Source organism: Ochotona princeps, chromosome 3 (assembly GCF_030435755.1).
Source record: "Ochotona princeps isolate mOchPri1 chromosome 3, mOchPri1.hap1, whole genome shotgun sequence".
NCBI classification, from domain to species: Eukaryota; Metazoa; Chordata; class Mammalia; order Lagomorpha; family Ochotonidae; genus Ochotona; species Ochotona princeps.
This window is the reverse complement of record NC_080834.1, coordinates 101,451,800-101,469,917: the sequence shown is the minus strand read 5'-3', so window position 1 is coordinate 101,469,917 and position 18,118 is coordinate 101,451,800. Positions and strand designations below refer to the sequence as shown.

Below are 18,118 nucleotides of genomic sequence, written 5' to 3'. Positions count from 1 at the left end.
TGATGGACTGTATCAATCAGTGGACGACCTCATCGAGCGAAACTGGCAGCGATTCATAACTGGAGAACCATTAACACCACTCGAGCACATATCTCAGAGCATGCCCCACATCCAGGACTCGGGGTGGGCGGGAAACCAGGTGGGGCTTCTCCCTCAATATCCCCCTTTACCTCAGATACATGATGGAAACAATATGGACATAATAGTATTACCCACTTCCCTATCCCCCTGAACCTTTTTTTTTTCTTTTTCTTTCTTTAACTGTAATTAACTATGTAAAGATTGTCAACAACAACACAATAAAATAGATTAAAAAAAAAAAAAAAAAAAGAAAGTATACCATTTGCAGCTAGAGGGTCCCAGCTAGAGACATTATGTTCAGTGAAATAAGTCAATCCCAAAAGGACAAATACCATATGTTTTCTCTAATATAAGGAAACCATCATGCAAATTAGGCTTCTGTATTTTCTTTTCATCACCCATGTGTTGGCTATTCAATGATGTGTTTTTTCGACTCTATGGTGGTATAATTTTTGTTGTGGTGGTGGTGGTTTTAACATCATATCTGTTGTTGACCTTATTTCGTGGCTTCTCATTTAAGGAAACATATAGTGATGAAATAATACAGACTACCACATCCAGATGTGAAGATATGTTGCAATATGCATCCCTACTTCCAAATCAAAGATGGACTCCTAATGAAACTGTTGGACATATCTAGACAATGGGATGCTGGACTGTCTGACACTGAATGTACCAGCAATGTCGGGGCACACTTAAATAACAGACTGATGGAATTATAACTCCTTATGAAGGTGGGATTTGGGGGGTGGGGGGACGCTGGGGTATAATCTCAGAGCCTATATAACTGTACCACAAAATTCAAATTTAAAAAAACCCTGAAAACAATAGGCATTTACAATTATGAAGAAAAAAGAGGTAATGTGAGAAAGGGTATAAGAAGTAGGTAAGATCACATGCTCAGCCTTTAGTTTGTTATTCAGAAATAATAATTCTTATAATTCTTGCAACAAAAAAAAGGTTCAAAGATGGACCTTCCAAAAACTATGACAGTGGAACCATTGAAATATTAACATTCTGCAGCCTACTTATAAGGAATAGATAAGTATTCAATTCCCAACACACTGCCAAGTACAAGCCCTTTTTATTTCACACTTCAGCTCAAGTGAAGCCAAACACTTTTTAAATATAAAATGCATAAAGCAAATGACAGCACCAGATTCTACCTTCTCATCTATGAGAATAACAAATCAGTCCTCTCCATCTCCCCAACCATGCCCCTACCAACTTCCGTCCAGGCTGCTCAAATGAGATGTCACTCTGAAGGCAAGACAGAAGGTACTGTCTGCTAATGGAAATGTTATCCAGCTCAAACACAAATCCATGAAGGATGTTTGGCAGTATGTAACAGCATGTCACAAAAATACCTAGTACACAGAGAATGTATGTATCAAAGAACTGCAGTTGTATCCACTATTATAAAGCTGACATGAAAATATTTACTGAACAATCAAAAAGATCAAACACTTGAAGATCTTTCATATGATTTTCATTGTGTTACATTTGGTTCTGAGGAAATGTTAAAATTCACATAGCAATAATTTCCTGTTATTTTTCTGAAATAAGAAAACGAACTACATACTGTTCAATAGATAAGACAAAGAAATTTCACAACCCTGAACTTTTAAATTGTGAGCTGTGTTCAAACAAGAATACCTCCTATTCTTCTTTTCATTTTTTAAGGTTTATTATTTATTTGAAAGGCAGTGTCTCAGAGAGAGGGAAGACAGAAAGAGACCTTCTTCCCACTGCTTCATTCCCCAAATGGCTTCCACTGCCGGGACTGGGGCAGGCCAAAACCAGGAACCAAGTGTTCCATCTAGTTCAGCCAAGACTCAAACACTTGGGCTACCATCTGGTTCTCCCAGAGTCATTAGGAAGAAGGTAGATTGGAAGCAGAGCAGGTAGAGCTTGAATTGGCACTCTACTATGGGATGCCAGCCTCGCATATGGTAACTTAATCCATGACACCTAATGTTGACCCCATATTTGCATAAGTGGGCATTGAATTGAATCAACTTCTTAAAGTATCTTTGCATATGCTGTTCTATTATTATCATGTCCTGACCCTCCTTTGATGTCCAGCACACAGTAGGTGCTTAACAAATGACTACCTAATTATCAAATCATATTATTTACAAAGAAAAAAAGTACTTTAAAATTTTTTAGCTAGTCTGCCCTGGTGACAGTTAGTGAAGTGCTGAAATGAGTCTCCAATGAGACAGGTGGAACTCAATGCGGAAACAGAGGTACAACTCTTACTGTGGGGTACTCAAGCAGAAGATATTCTGGAGTTCACACAGGTTAACTTTGAGCTGACTGCAGATACAAGGTGAAATGGAAGGTGTCTCAGTTCTATGCATTGATTTATGAGAATCAGAAACTCTCCCCTTACCCACCCTACCACAACACATCACCCCCAGCCTCTTCAAGTATAATGTCACTCAACATGTACAAACACAAGGTACTGTCTACTAAGACAAACGTTATTCAATTAAAACACAAAGTCATGTACAAGTAACATATGTATTTAAAAAAAAAATCCTTACAGCAGTGATGCAAAAAGGAATTTTCCTAACCATTTTCCTGTTGGCAGCATTTTGTCACTATTCTGAAACAGATATTGGAAGCTTGTTCCTATAAACATAATTAAGTTGTAATATACTAGAGTGAATATTACGATACGAGCCACAGCATATTTTGGTAATTATTAACAACTGTCACCAAAATGGCATTATCATTGCTAGAACATTATCAATCCACAAAGATAGTTCCAATTATGTAATATCTCTTAGAGTAAATAATATGGACACAAGTTCAAATGGAGATTAAAATATGCAACAGTTTAAGCCACTGCCTGTAAGGCCAATATCCCACATTGGAGTACCAGTTCGAGTCCCAGCTCTGTTTCTGCTCCAGCTCCCTGCTTATTAATAAGCCTGGGAAAGCAGCAGAAAATGGCCCAAATACTTGGGCCCCTGCCACACGTGTGGGAGACTCAGAAAAAAGTGCCTGGTTCCTGGCTCTAGCCTGGCTAGTCTCAGCTGTTGTGACTATTCAGGGAGTGAGCCAATGGATGGAAGATAACTTTGCTTCTCATCACTTTTTCAAATAAATAAATCTTACTTACAAATTTTTAAAAATCTGGGCCCGGCGGCGTGGCCTAGCGGCTAAAGTCCTCGCCTTGAACGCCCTGGGATCCCATATGGGCGCCGGTTCTAATCCCGGCAGCTCCACTTCCCATCCAGCTCCCTGCTTGTGGCCTGGGAAAGCAGTTGAGGACGGCCCAATGCATTGGGACCCTGCACCCATGTGGGAGACCTGGAAGAGGTTCCTGGTTCCCGGCTTTGGATCGGTGCGCACCGGCCCGTTGCGGCTCACTTGGGGAGTGAAACATCGGATGGAAGATCTTCCTCTCTGTCTCTCCTCCTCTCTGTATATCCGGCTTTCCAATAATAATAAAATCTTTTAAAAAAAAAATTTTTTTTAAATCTTAGCAGAAATTTGATGGCATTAGGAGATGGGGCTTTGGGGAGGCGATCAGACCATGAGGGTACAGCTCTTGGACCTCTTCCTTTCTAGCCACGAGTACATAAGAGGAGGCATTCCTATAGAAGCAAACAAGCCAGTCCTCAACAGACACAGGGCCTACCAGGGCTGGATGTTGGACTGCAGCCTCCAGAGATAAATAAATAACAGAGAAATAAAATTCTAAAGATATAAGCCTTAGAGGGAATCTTTCTTCTTTTTTTTTTTTTTTTTTAAAGATTTATTCATTTTATTACAGCCAGATATATACAGAGGAGAGACAGAGAGGAAGATCTTCCGTCCGATGATTCACTCCCCAAGTGAGCCGCAACGGGCTGATGCGCGCCGATCCGAAGCCGGGAACCTGGAACCTCTTCCAGGTCTCCCACGCGGGTGCAGTGTCCCAATGCATTGGGCCGTCCTCAACTGCTTTCCCAGGCCACAAGCAGGGAGCTGGATGGGAAGTGGAGCTGCCGGGATCAGAACCGGCGCCCATATGGGATCCCAGGGGCTTCCAAGGCGAGGACCTTAGCCGCTAGGCCACGCCGCCGGGCCCAAGGGAATCTTTCTTAAAGAATAAGTCATGATATTCCTCTCCCTAACAAGCCTCAGTGACTACATACTGCAGTAGGATACAAAGTTTAAATTTTTTACTACAGATTATAGGACTCTAAGCCTATCTCTATAGATTTGTTTCTGTATTCTTCTTTATAGGTAAAAAAAAAAAAAAAAAACAGCCATACTGAATTTTTCTCTGATTACATTTCAAAAATCATTTCAAATATTCTTTCCTTCTGCCTAGAATACCTCTACTCTTCTCCTAATTAACACTGATCTTTGAGACTTAGCATGGGACCATCGTATCCAGGAAGGCTTCTTTAACCCTTGGACACACCCTAATCGTGTCCCTGCAGCATCTCACACTTCCCCTGAGGCCTGCGTTACACTGTGCTATCATTACACATCTACCAGTGCAGCTCCTTTTCATCCACAGGACAGGAGTATATCCTTACAGCCAAGGCTGCGCCCCCCAGTTAGTACAGCAAGTGGGATATTCCACGTACTCAAACATATTCATCAAGAAATGAGGGACTGTTTTATGATCTTATTTGTATTCCTGATATCATAATTTGGACATCAGATCACTTCAAATGTATTTCAGCACTACTATAGACCTTAATAAAAATGAAAATCTGATAATTTTTTTTTAAGTTTCCTCTGCTACTCTTTTTCAATTCCCAACCCTGATTTCCAATTCTAAGTATCTCTTCTCATTCATATACACTTACGGCTGCTACTTCTGAGTCAGGTTTTCAAATTAAATCAAGGAATGATATAAAAATCCCCTCACAGATATTCAGTTTTTAAAAACAATTGAGTCGTTTATGATGCCACTCAATTTATAAGAGTAGTATAAGCTCATTGAGGCAATTTGCTCTATTTTACATGGTCAATATTAATAATTAGATGCATTTTGTGTCTTTTTCCATTAAACATTGTATACATGCGTATATTTTACATATTTGTGAGCCTGCAACTTTTACTAAACATTGTAACATAAACATTTTCCATGTTATCAGAAGCTTTTTATAAAACAAGACTAGTACTACTTAGCCAGGAAGATAGCTCACCCTTTATTCATAGAGGCATCCTTGCTCCATTCAGCTAGTTATTCCCATGACCATCACCACTACAGCCCCTTCCAGTCCTGAGCTTCCTGTAGTGTGTCAAGGAGTATAATTTATGATTTCAGAGATATACCATATCTAAGCCTGCTTTCTGACATTGTGATGAGTGAATGAAAAACAGAGAGATGAGGTGTGGAAGGGGAGTGTAAAAAACTAGAGGTAAGAGTGACAGAAAACTAAGCATTTGAAACCTTGACTTACTGAGGTGGCATAAAATATGTACCCAAATAAGGATTTTTAATTATATTTCTATTAAAAAAAAACTATTGCCCTAGCTCATTTGGAAACATCTTAAAATTAAACAATCTCTTACCAATGCCAACACATTAAGAAATTCTCTTGTGTCAAAATGTAGCAGAGTTCGGACATAAGGATAGATTTCTTCCTCAGGAGAAGCTTCTGCAGAGTGAAGGCGAATTAGAAATTCAAACACCTGCAAGTTGGAAAAGGGCTGGTTATTTTCTCACCTCACAAAGCATCTTGCTGAAGCAATGGTTCTCATTTGGACAGAACAAAAGCAGGTTGAGTTCAGTTTAAATTGCCCTTATGTTAAAAGTTCACCTTTTCTCAGCTAGTATTAACAACTTTACTGATAGTGTGTAAGCTCTCTGGGCAACAGCTTCTGACCCAGGTGAGATTCTCATTTGTCTTCAGTGCATTTTAACAAGAGATATAGATAATAAAACCACCATGAAAATAGTACCAACCTGGTTTTTCACCAAGGGAACAAGATCTTCAGGGATGTCACCCAATGGATAGGCACGACCTGCCAGACAACAACTAAAGAAGCAAATGAGTACAGATCTGGTGACCTGTAAAGGGACAGCTTTAAAATATCACATTGTCAGGCCCGGCAGCGTGGCCTAGCGGCTAAAGTCCTCGCCTTGAATGCCCTGGGATCCCATATGGGTGCCGGTTCTAATCCCGGCAGCTCCACTTCCCATCCAGCTCCCTGCTTGTAGCCTGGGAAAGCAGTCGAGGAAGGCCCAAAGCTTTGGGACCCTGCACCCGTGTGGGAGACCCAGAAGAGGTTCCAGGTTCCCGGCTTCGGATCGGCACAGCACCGGCTGTTGTGGCTCACTTGGGGAGTGAATCATCGGACGGAAGATCTTCCTCTCTGTCTCTCCTCCTCTCTGTATATCTGGCTGTAATAAAATGAATAAATCTTTAAAATAAATAAATAAATAAATAAAATATCACATTGTTTTTCAACCCTGAGATCCTACTGAACAAATGGGAAACAGATAAGCTAAGGCCTCATAGCCTAGCATCAACAAGAACCTAACAACACCATTAAACTATGACTTAACTGTTGAAATCCTGATGTTCTCATGCTTTTAAACCATATGCTCTGAAAATGGTGATTAAAAGTGGGAAATCAACAGCGTTATCGAGCAAAACCAGGCTTGCAATAGGACAAGTCTTCAGGTAGAGTTAGGAAATTACCCTACAGCTTTATGTGTAAACCAGGCCTTCTTTATGACTAATGACTTGCCTCGTGAGTTGAATTATTGTAATTCAACTCTGATTACATCTTCCTTTTTTCCCCTATCATTTGGGGTTGGGGAAAACTTTAAATGTCTTTAAGCCAATCATCAATTCTCAATGTTAGGCAGGTAGACACTAGCACATTCTAAAGAGTTCAAAGCACAGATGATGAAGTACTAGGTGAATGCGCCATATGTTCTTCTACACTGAAGATTCAGTGGAAAAAATGTGAAACAGAACCCAGTGTTAACTGACATCAGACAGGAGCTATACTGTTCTGGAAGGTTCTGCCATCTCCCTATCTTTCTGCTAACTATCTATTTGAAAATTCTATCAAGATGCAACAGTGAACCATTACAGTCCCTGGAAATGAACTCTGCCCCAAGGAGTCAGGAGACAGATATCCCAATTTTGCTTCTTCCATTAATTTTTTTACAATTTAGACCCCACCCACTGCCATCATGGCACGGGGGATGGTATTGGGGAGGGGGCGAGCTTGGGACGTGGGGATTTAAACTTCCAGGGTAGGTGCCAGGCCGGGATCGTTTCCATGCTCGGAGCCCCGATTCCAGCCACCGCATTCACGCGGTGACCTGCCCTGGGCCTGCCCGAACTCCAGAGACTGCTCCCTTCATGGTGAGTACATAGAAGGAGGAAATTTGGAGGGCTGGGCGGGCCCAGGCCCCACCCATCACCATCATGGTGTGGGGGATGGGATTGGGGAGGGGGTGAGCTTGGGACCTGGGGATTTAAACTTCCAGCAGCTGGTGGGTGCCAGGCCAGGACAGTCTTCAAGCTCAGAGCCCCGATTCCAGCCACCGTGTCCACGTGGTGACCTCTCCCTGGGCGGCCAGTTCTGGGGTTTTGGGCTTTGAATTGCTGCTTAGGTATCTCCATGTCAAGCCCACTGTACTTCTGTGATGTCAATCAATACTAAAGAATCCCAACGACAGAGTAACTTTTCCTTTGAAGGTTAGTGAGGGTAATGAGACCTAGTAGGTTGGAAGAGAGGGACCAGATGATCTTTATGGATAAGACTGATATACCAAACTCCTTTAAATACTGTGTAGTACTTGTAATCACTGAACACCAGTCCATGCAAAAGCTAAGGCTCGCAGCTTATCTAGCAGGATCATATTCTATTACCTGACATGATGATGGATCAAGAAACAGGTGATATTAGGCAGGGTCATGAAATTAAGTAGCACACGAGAGAACCACATCCAGAGGTAGATTCTGTGGGGGATGTGTGGGCCACACTCTGTGGAAATACTAGCCCCACTGGTTAGCTCAAGAATTGGGGTGGTGATGGATTAAGCTAGGCGTGACCAAGGAGCCTGCCATCACTCACAGGTAAAGGAACCCACAATAGTCTGGACTGGTCAAGGCAGCAGCACTCAAATGTGCATCCTGAATAGGGCGTGGGGTGGACCGGGCTGCAATGTTCACCAGCTCATACAAGGCCAACAGGAAGGCTAGACTATGCCGAGCACTGGCCTAAAACCCAATGGCATGTATGAGAACTGGGTCCAGGAGTGGGTCAAGTGGAGGAACTTGGGAAACTCCCCTGGTGAGTCATAGCTCCCGCTGGTGAACATGTGGTCCAGACGTAGGGGTCGGACAAGCTGGGCCAAGTACCTCCAATGGCTGGCTAATGTGTGGACTGGTAATGGAATGGGGTGGACAAGGCAGGACTGAGCAAACCTTAGCCCACAAGCAAAATTAGAAATCAGGATGGAGCACAGGTCTTGCTGAGCTAGGCTCTTGCACCGACTGGTCTGTGTGAGCCAGGAACACTAAGTCACAGTGTCTAAGACAGAGGTCGGGACAGGTGAGGGGCTGAGTCAAGCTGAGTCAGAGCAACAACTGGCATGCGCCCACTGATATTTTGAGTCAGATAATTCTTTTTCACAGCTTATTTATTTAGTTAGTCAGTTTATTTATCTATTTATTGAATGTGAAAGGCACAGCACCAGAAAATGAACCATTTGGCGGCTCATTTCCTAAATGGTCACATAGCAGAGGCTAGTCTAGGCTGAAACCAGGTACAGAACTCCATCTCTGTGCTACTCCCTGACAAGGATGTCAAGAGTCCAAATAACTGGGCCATCATGTTCTGCTTTCCCAGGCACATTAGCAGTGAGCTAGCAGAAAGCTGGATCAAAACAGAGCAGCCAGGACTTGAACCAGCACTCTGACATGAGACGTTGGCATCACAAGCAGTAATTTCACCTGTTGTGATTCTTCACTGTGGGGACAACCTTGCGCACTGCAGAATGCTGAGGCAATACCCCTGGGCCTTGCCCATTAGAGATCAGTGCCATCTTTCCTATACCTTCTTCTCGGTTGTGAAAACCAAAAATATCGGGCCCGGCGGCATGGCCTAGCGGCTAAAGTCCTCGCCTTGAAAGCCCCGGGATCCCATATGGGCACCGGTTCTAATCCTGGCAGCTCCACTTCCCATCCAGCTCCCTGCTTGTGGCCTAGGAAAGCAGTTGAGGACGGCCCAAAGCTTTGGGACCCTGCACCCGCGTGGGAGACCTGGAAGAGGTTCCAGGTTCCCAGCATCGGATCGGCGCGTACCGGCCCGTTGCGGCTCACTTGGGGAGTGAAACATCGGATGGAAGATCTTCCTCTCTGTCTCTCCTCCTCTCTGTATATCCGGCTTTCCAATTACAATAAAATCTTAAAAAAAAAAAAAAAAAGGAAAAGAAAACCAAAAATATCCATAGACAATGACCAATCATACATTGTTGAAAATCACCACTTTACATAAAAGAGGTTTGAAAAATGAAAAGCATTTTGTAGATACAAAAGAATAATATTTCTAAGAGCACAAGGGGAAAAAATACAAAAGGAACATACACAAAAATCAGTTTTAAAAACTCTTACCTAATATATACGAGAAGCTTGTTGCCCATAACAACTTGTTCATCTAAAATAGAAAGAAAAGTATGTTCAAAAACATTCTCAAGATCTTTTCAGAAATATAATCTCTATGTGGAAATAAAAAGAAAACTTGGTATTTAAGTTGAGATAAATACATTCACAAATACCATAAAACTGAGGTAAAAACACTTCATTATCCTTTAAATATCCATTAAATGCCTTTCACAGATACAAAATCAGTGTGAGATGTTCAAGAACACACATAGAGATGTAGCGGGAAACACCTTTGTATTGCTGGCTTCTCCACTAGACTAGGGCCAGGAAAGATGTAAATCAACAACTTGACGAATTGTAGGTCATGACCAATTAATTACTATTGAGGCATAACCATAACTTTCACCTCCTCTGGTGCTCTTAGGGCTCAGAAAGCTATTGTTCCTAAACAATTAGAGTCCTTCCTATTATGTCAAAAACATACGCTTTTCTTTGACTAGAAGAAATCAAAACAACAATCAGACCAAGCTTTAAGCCAAGAATAACATAACATGGTTAGGAGCACTAAGAAGGATAAATTAAGCAGGAATGCTTATAGTGGGCAAATCATAGGAATCTGTGGTTGCTGATAATGAAATGCATTTTCAGTACATGAACAGTAAATGCAATGCAAGCAAATATATAACTTTGACCAGTAATCCCATTTAAATACTCTGCTGCAACTGAACTTGAATTGCCCAAAATTATATGAATAATTATATTTTGCTTCAGCTACAAATGTTATTTAATCCAATTTAGCTAGTATGACACACAGTAGCAATCACTCTTCTGGTATGAGGGATTAACACTGTACAAAAATGACTCCCCCTATTCCCTTATCTTCACAGAAAAAAGTCTGCAATTCCTGCACATAGCACAAAATATACCAAGTTACTGAAGAGTGAAAGAAAGCATATACAAATCTGGTGGCGGGTTCAGCCACCTGGGAGAGAGCCACACCTTCCTCTTCAGGAACTCCCCTGAATAACACTCTGAAGCAGGTACCTGCTGAGAAAACAAGGATGTAGCACACGCAAGGAAACTCTAACCATCTGTGCCTAGGGGACCAGAAAGGTGAAGCTAGGAAACATGACATGAATGTGGAAGATGAATCCCACCAGGGCATCCTCAAACTGCCCACGTATATGACTGATGCCTCAATCACTACGCAGGAAAAAAAACCCTCAAAGCAGTTAGTCAAAGGCAAAACAAACAAACCAACCCAAAAAGAAGAATGGAATTCCCTCCCTGAGGATACTGGAGGGGGGAAGGGAAACTCCCTACCAGGTTTTGGTAGGGAGTTTACTCGCATGGAGACTGGGAACCGAGCAGCACAGGTAAAATGCAGTCCTGGGCCCTGCAGCCTGGAACAAAGTGCAATCTGCTTGACAAGCACAGTGGAGCTCAGGGTGCACATGGAAAACACAGGGCTCTTTCTGGGCAAAGCTGCTAAAGAGATGTGAGGAAGCATAAACAGTTAAAGGAGTGGCAAAATCCAGCAATGAAAAGAGCCAGAGGGGGATTCCCAAACTGTGCCCTTCCTTTTCCTCATCACTGCCTGACCCCAGCATCACCCAAACGAATCAGAAGCAAAGCAGAGCAGATGAAGAAAAAAGACCTGAAGGGAGGCTGGAGCTGACACAAGAGAAACGGAGTTTATAGTTCAAGCCTTGCCAAGAAAATTATCTAGTAGAACAGAAGACAAAAATATGGATTGGAGAAAAATAACAGAATCCGGAATTCTCTGCGATGAAACATCGTATCCAGGATATAAAACAAAATTACTCAGCAATATGAGCAACTAAAAGGATAAGCCTCAATTCCTCTTATGAGAAATGAAAATCAATCACACCAAATCCTGACATAAACAAAATATTAGAAATAACAGAAAAGAATTTCAAAGCAACTATTATGACAGCACAGATTTAAAGCATGAAAAAAGTTCAACAAACAAATGAAAACCTGCAACAGAGAAACAAATAATAAAGAACTAAGTGGAAATTGGATTGAAAAATATAATTGTTGAATATAAAAATTCATTGAAAGAATTTATCAGCAAAATTGATACAAAAGAGGAAGAAGTAAGTGAATCTGGATATACAACAACGGAAGCTGTTCAATATGAAAATGGAGAGAAAAAAATGGTGAGTCAAAATTCAATTTTTTAAAACACAAAAAACAGGGCTGGCATTGTGGTGCAGGGAATTGAGTCACTGCCTTTGACACCAACACCGCAAGTGAGAGCACAGTTTGATTCCCGGCTGTCCTGCTTCCTGTTCAGTCCCCTGCTAAAGTGTCTAGGAAGGCAATGGAACATGTCGCAAGTACTTCAGCACCTGTCAATCACATGGGAGATCTGGACAGAAGTCCTGGCTCCTGGCTTCAGCCTGGCACAGCCCTGGACACTGTTGCCATCTGGAGAGTGAACCGGAAGATGGCAGCTCTCTCTCTCTCCCTGTCTCTGCCTCATTATTATTTTGCCCTTCAAATAAATACTTTTTAAAATCAAAGTTCAGTAATAAAAGAGGCATTATCAATATTAACCTTACAGAAATAAAAGGGATTATGAAAGATTCCTACAAACATTGCAACAAGTTACAGTAACATGAAATGGACAAATTCCAACAAATTCACAAAAAACTAAAATATGCTAATGCATGAAGAAGTAAATTTTCTGAATACATTATTTAAAAAACAGTAATTTTTTAAAAGAAAATGAGTATTCTTGTTGTTAAGAAAGAGCACTCCTTTTTTTAAGAAAAAAATTTATATATTTATTGGAAAAGCCGAGTTACACAGAGAAATCCTCCTTCTACTGGTTTACTTCTTAAACAGTCTAATAGCAAAGGCTGAGCTAGGCTAAAACTTTATCTGGGTCTCCCACATGGGTGGCAAGGCCCCAAAGACTTGGACCATCTTCCACTACTCTCCCAGATGCATTAACAGGGAGCTGGACTAGAAGCAGAGAAGTGGAAACTAGAACCACCACATAAATGGGATGCCAGCCAGAGGCTTAAACCACTGTACCACAACATTGGCTCCAAAAAGATTCTAATAAGCAAAGAAACCTAAGTAACATTAGTTTCAATGTGTCCTCCAAAACTCATGTGTGGGAAACCTGATCCCCGAAGCCCCAGGGCTGACAGATGAGGGTCTTTGGGAGGCTTCCAGTCACAAGGGCTCATACATGCATTAATTCTGTTACTAAAAAGGACTTAGGGGAGTGAGTTAGCCCTCTTGTTTTTCTATCTAGTGGGACACAACATTTGCCCACACTTGGCCCTTCCTCCACAAGAGAACAAAGTAAAACAAACAAACATACAAAAACCTTCTAAGACATCAGACAAGGGCACTTAATTTTGGATTTCTTAGGCTTCAGAGAAATAAATATCTGCTCTTTATAAGTTGCCTGGCCTCAGATATTCTGGCATAGCAGCACAAAACAGACCACATAAGCAGTCATTTTAAAACTTCCAGCAAGGAAAAGCATAGGCCCATATGGCTTTGTTATTAAGTTTGGTCAAATATTTAAAGAACACTAGCCCTTTACAAACACGAAAGAACAAAAGGCAGAATACTGCTCAACTCACTGCATGAGGCAAACAGACCAAGATACCAAGTACGCCATGATACCAAGACTGGTATTCTTCTTGATACCCAAATATCAGAATAAAACAAACCTAAAGAATAGTATCCCTTTATAAATATAAGCACACAAATCCATGGAAAAATGCTAACAAACTGAATTCAGCAACACATAAAAAAAAATACTATGCCATGTCCAAACGGGATTTTTTTCTCAAGAATGGAAGACTGGTAAATACAGAAACAAATCTGCAGCTGGCTTAATTGGCCAATTCTCTGCCTGTAAGTGTCAGCATCCTATATGGGTGCCAATGTGTGTCCTGGCGACTCCACTTCCCATCAAGCTCCCTGCTTGAGGCCTGGAAAAGCAGTGGAAGAGGGCCCAGAGCCTTGGGACCCTCTACCGATGTGGAAGACCAGGAAGAACCTCCTGGCTTTGGATCGGCTCAGCTCCAGCCATCATGGCCATTTGGGGAAGGAACCAGCAAAAGGAAGATCTTTGTCTCTGTCTCACCTTCTCTCTGTAAATAAGCCTTTTTAATAAAAACAAATACATATTTAAAAAAAATCAAGGTAACTAAACCACACTAGTGAAATAAGGGGTAAAATCCACAAAATCATCTCAATAAATGCAGAAAAGGCACTTGATAAAAATCCAATACTCTTTTCCATTAGAAACACTCAACAAGCTACGAATAGAAGGAACTTTCCATAAATGGTTAAATTTGCATTATGTTTAATGCTGAAAGACTGTTTCCCTCCAGTATCAAGAGATATCCACTCTTGTTACTTCTACTCAGTCCTGCATGAGAGGATTTAGCTGGACTAAATACAGAAAATAAAAGACAACCAAAATAGAAAGGAAGATACTAAACTCTAGTTTCAGATAACGTGATTTAAGCTTTTCTTAGATTCTAAAGATTAAACTAAACATTAATATTTGAATTCAGTAAGCATGTAGGATAGATGACCAATACTCAAAAAATCAATTTATTTTCTACACATGGGAAATGAGTAAGAAAAATGAAGCATAAATTTTCATTTAAAATAGCATCAAATAAATGAAATTCTTAGGAACAGATTAAACAAATAAATTGTATAACTTGTACTTTAAAAACAACAACAACAAAAAAATTACTGAAGAAATCTGAGAAGACCTAAATAAATGGAAACCTATCAAGTGTTCCTGGATTAGATGATTTAGCAATATCCTTTGAGCTGATCTACAGACTAAAGGCAAGCTACCAAAATCACTGCTGCCTGTTCTGTAGATATTAGGAAAGCATACGTAAAATAAAAATAAATAGAACATTCTCATGAATTAGAAGGCTTCATATTGTTAAGATAGGGCTTGGTGCAGTAGCCTAGTGGCTAAAGCCCTGCCTTGCATGCATCAGGATCCCACAGCCCCACTTCCAATTCAGCTCCCCACTTTTGGCCTGGAAAAGCAGTAGAGGACAGCCAAAACCTTGGAACCCTGCACCTATGTGAGAGACCCAGAAGAGGCTCATGGCTCTTGGCTTCAGATTAGCTCAGCTCTGGTCGTTGCGGCCACCTGGGGAGTGAATCAGTGCACGTAAGATCTTCCTGTCTGTCTTTACTCTCTGTATGTCTGACTTTCCAACGATAATAAGTAAATCTTTAAAGAAAATATTTTAAAGATAGTGATTCCTCCAAAACTAGAGTCAATGCAATTGATGAGCTGATTTGCATGTGGAAAGACAAAGGGTCTAGACTAGACAAATCAATTTTGAAAACACACAAAAAAGTTGGAAGATTTTAGGTACCAATTTTAAGGTTTGCTATAAAGTCACAGAAATAATCAAGACAGTGCATTATTTGTATAAGGATAGATACAGAGATCCATAAAGCAGAACAAAAATCTGGAATTAGGTCCACATTTCAAAGTTAACTGATTTTTTGACAAAGACATTGGGTAATTCAGCGGAAACAAAACTATCTTATTAATAAAGAGTGCAGGAACTCCTGTCTGCAATATGAGAAAAAATTTCCTGAACTTTATCATGTATCATACACAAAAACTACTTCAGGATGAATTATATACCCACACAAGTGCTAAAACTATTAAATTTCTTCCAGAAAAACAGAAGGGCTTGATGACCCTGAATTAGACAAGAACACTTAGAATACTAAAAGTCTGAACTACAAAGGAGAAAAGGTAAGATGGACAATATCAAGATGAAACATTTTTTTATCTACAAAAAAAAGGCTAAAGAAAACAAAATACCGATAAACACAACAAAGATGAATCCCAGAAACATCATGCTAAGTGAATATCAAACACTGTTGTGAAACTCCATATACATAAAATATAATGACAGAAGATCAGTAATTGTCCAGAGATGGGACTACTGGGGAAGGGTCAAGTACAAAAGGCAAGAGGAAATATCTGAGTATGAGAAACTACTTTTTTCGGTCATCTGATTATACTGGTATTTAACTGATTACATATGATTACCAAAATTTACACAGTACACAAACACTGGTAAGATTCTTGGCATTTAACTAATATCTTAAAATGTAAAAAGACAAAAAACATTAAGATTCAGAAAATTATTACCTGTTAGTGTCTTTCCTGCATTCAAAGGAGGAGCAATGACTTTGAAAAGTTTCTGCATTAAAATGAAAATGAAAACAATCACTATCAGTTCCAACGGTATTTTTGAAACATAGTCAAGAGTCATATGCTGTCAATCATCTGTATTTAATGGAATTAGTCATTTGCTAATGAGATGAAATATAAAAGCTTAACGTAACAGAAGCTGTTTATAAGAATCATTAAGAAACAATTGTGATATTCCTCAGAGAAAGAAACCATTTAATAAACAGTTACATGAAGGTCTGGGCTGAAATCATAGTTTATAATAAAACATACCTTAGATTCTTGAAATAATCTTGCTCTTTAAAAGCAAATAAGCAAATGAGGGAAGTAACATCTTACCAAAGTGATAATACAGTTTAGTTTAAACTGAAAAAAAATCTAAACCATCAGAGTCACAGAAACATTAAACAGGGCCTTCCTAATTACAACTGCCATGGATCTCTCTCTGACGGAGGCCCGTTAGAGGCAGGTTCCTGTCTGGGAGAAGACCGACCATTAGCAGCAGGAAGTATACTTCCACCAATCTACTAGCATCAAAACGCCCCCTAAAACTAACCGTTCCTTTCTTCTTGTTCTTCTCTCTATTTTTTTTTTCAAGATTTATTTATTTTCATTGGAAAAGAAATTTTACGGGGAGAGGGAGACAAAAATCTTCCATTTGCTGATTCACCCCCAAACAGCCACAATGGGTGGAGCTTCTTCCAGGTCCCCCATGTTGGATGCAGGATCCCAAGCTTTTGGGTCCTCCTCCACTGCTTTCCCAGGCTATAAGCAAGGAACTGGGTGGGAAGTGGAACAGCCAGGACACAAAGCAGCAAACATATGGGATGCTAGTGTTTGCAAGTGGATAATTAGCCAGTTGAGTCATGGCTCCAGCCTCAGAACTAACCCTTTCAAGCAGATTGTTCAGGGTAGCTATTCATACAGTGTTCCCATAAACTTCTGTCTTCCCTCTTGTCAATATGTATGTCACTGCTTATTTGAAGTCCCTATATCCCCTATCACTCCTCCAACATTATGACCTAAGTTAGTAAAAGAATTTTTCCTGCCAACATAAGGCATTATATTTAAAACTAAGAAATGTTTTAAGGGGTATAGTGGTCATCTCAGATGCGATCAGATTATTATCCAATCTGGAAAACCTAGAACATTTTATTTATTTATTTTTAATTGGAAAGGCAAATATACAGAGAGGAGAGACAACTCCCCAAGCAGCCGCAACAGCCAAATCTGAACCAATGTGACACCAGGAGTCAGGAGTCTATTTCAGGTCTCCCAAGTGGGTGCAGAGTCCGAAGGCTTTGCACCATCCTCAACTGCTTTCCAAGCCCACAAGCAGAGAGCTGGGTGGAAAGCGGGGCCACTGAGATTAGAACCAGCACCCACATGGGATCACAGTGCATGCAAGGTGAGGACCTTAGCTGCTAGGCTACCATGCCAGGCCCAAATCTAGAACATTTTAAAGGATTGGATATCTCCTCTTAATTCAGGTCTCTTTAAGTATTAAAACACTACAAAGTATTACACTTGGTGTACACAAAAGTATTACACTAAAAAGTGATTTTCTGCTACACAGAGAATTACAAAGGTGGATTTACATCCCCTCCCACTGCTGAAGTCCCCAAATGACTGTCTAATAACACACCAAGCTACTGCTGAAAGCCACTGCACCCAAAGACCACTCTGAATACAAACAGGGCAACCTTAGTAGCCCAGTGTACTGTAGATGTGTATGTACTTGTATAAATGTAAACCAGATTGTGGGGAAGAAAAACCTCATGCAAAACAAAAATTTCAAAAACAAGATAAAAAGACATCAATTGTTTTCTTCAACATAAGGTGCATCAAATTACAATCTGTTTTGAAGAAAATGAAAAACCGCCTTAAATCTTTCTAAGTAGGAGCAGCACAGAGAATAGTTTTGCACACAGGTAACTATGGTACCTTTCTGAGAAGGCATCTCTAAGACGTCTAAGGCCAAACAATACTATCTTGATATTCACACACTCAGGGTCAAAACCAGGAGAGGGGGACATGGCACTCCTTGTAAAAACTGTTCAACTGAAGGGGCTGGCACTGGGCCACAGCAAGTTAAGCTGCTGCCTAGATACCAGTATCCACTGGTTTGAGTGTGAGCAGCTCTATTCTATCCAGCAGATGGAAGTCTGTCTCTCAGTAACTCTGGCTTTCAAATAAATAAATA

The 18,118-nt window shown here is 40.6% G+C and overlaps 1 protein-coding gene across 1 annotated transcript in view; it reads right to left on the bottom strand.

The window, feature by feature from the left end:
• The window catches only part of VPS8 (VPS8 subunit of CORVET complex), a 261,296-nt gene that overhangs the window by 155,457 nt on the left and 87,721 nt on the right, over positions 1–18,118 (bottom strand). Inside the window, exons 23-26 of the mRNA XM_058662177.1 lie at positions 15,874–15,925; positions 9,678–9,720; positions 6,005–6,077; positions 5,611–5,730 (exon numbers count right to left, since the gene is read on the bottom strand). Coding sequence (XP_058518160.1) covers positions 5,611–5,730; positions 6,005–6,077; positions 9,678–9,720; positions 15,874–15,925 — 288 coding nt within the window. The remainder of the gene's footprint in view (positions 1–5,610; positions 5,731–6,004; positions 6,078–9,677; positions 9,721–15,873; positions 15,926–18,118) is intronic.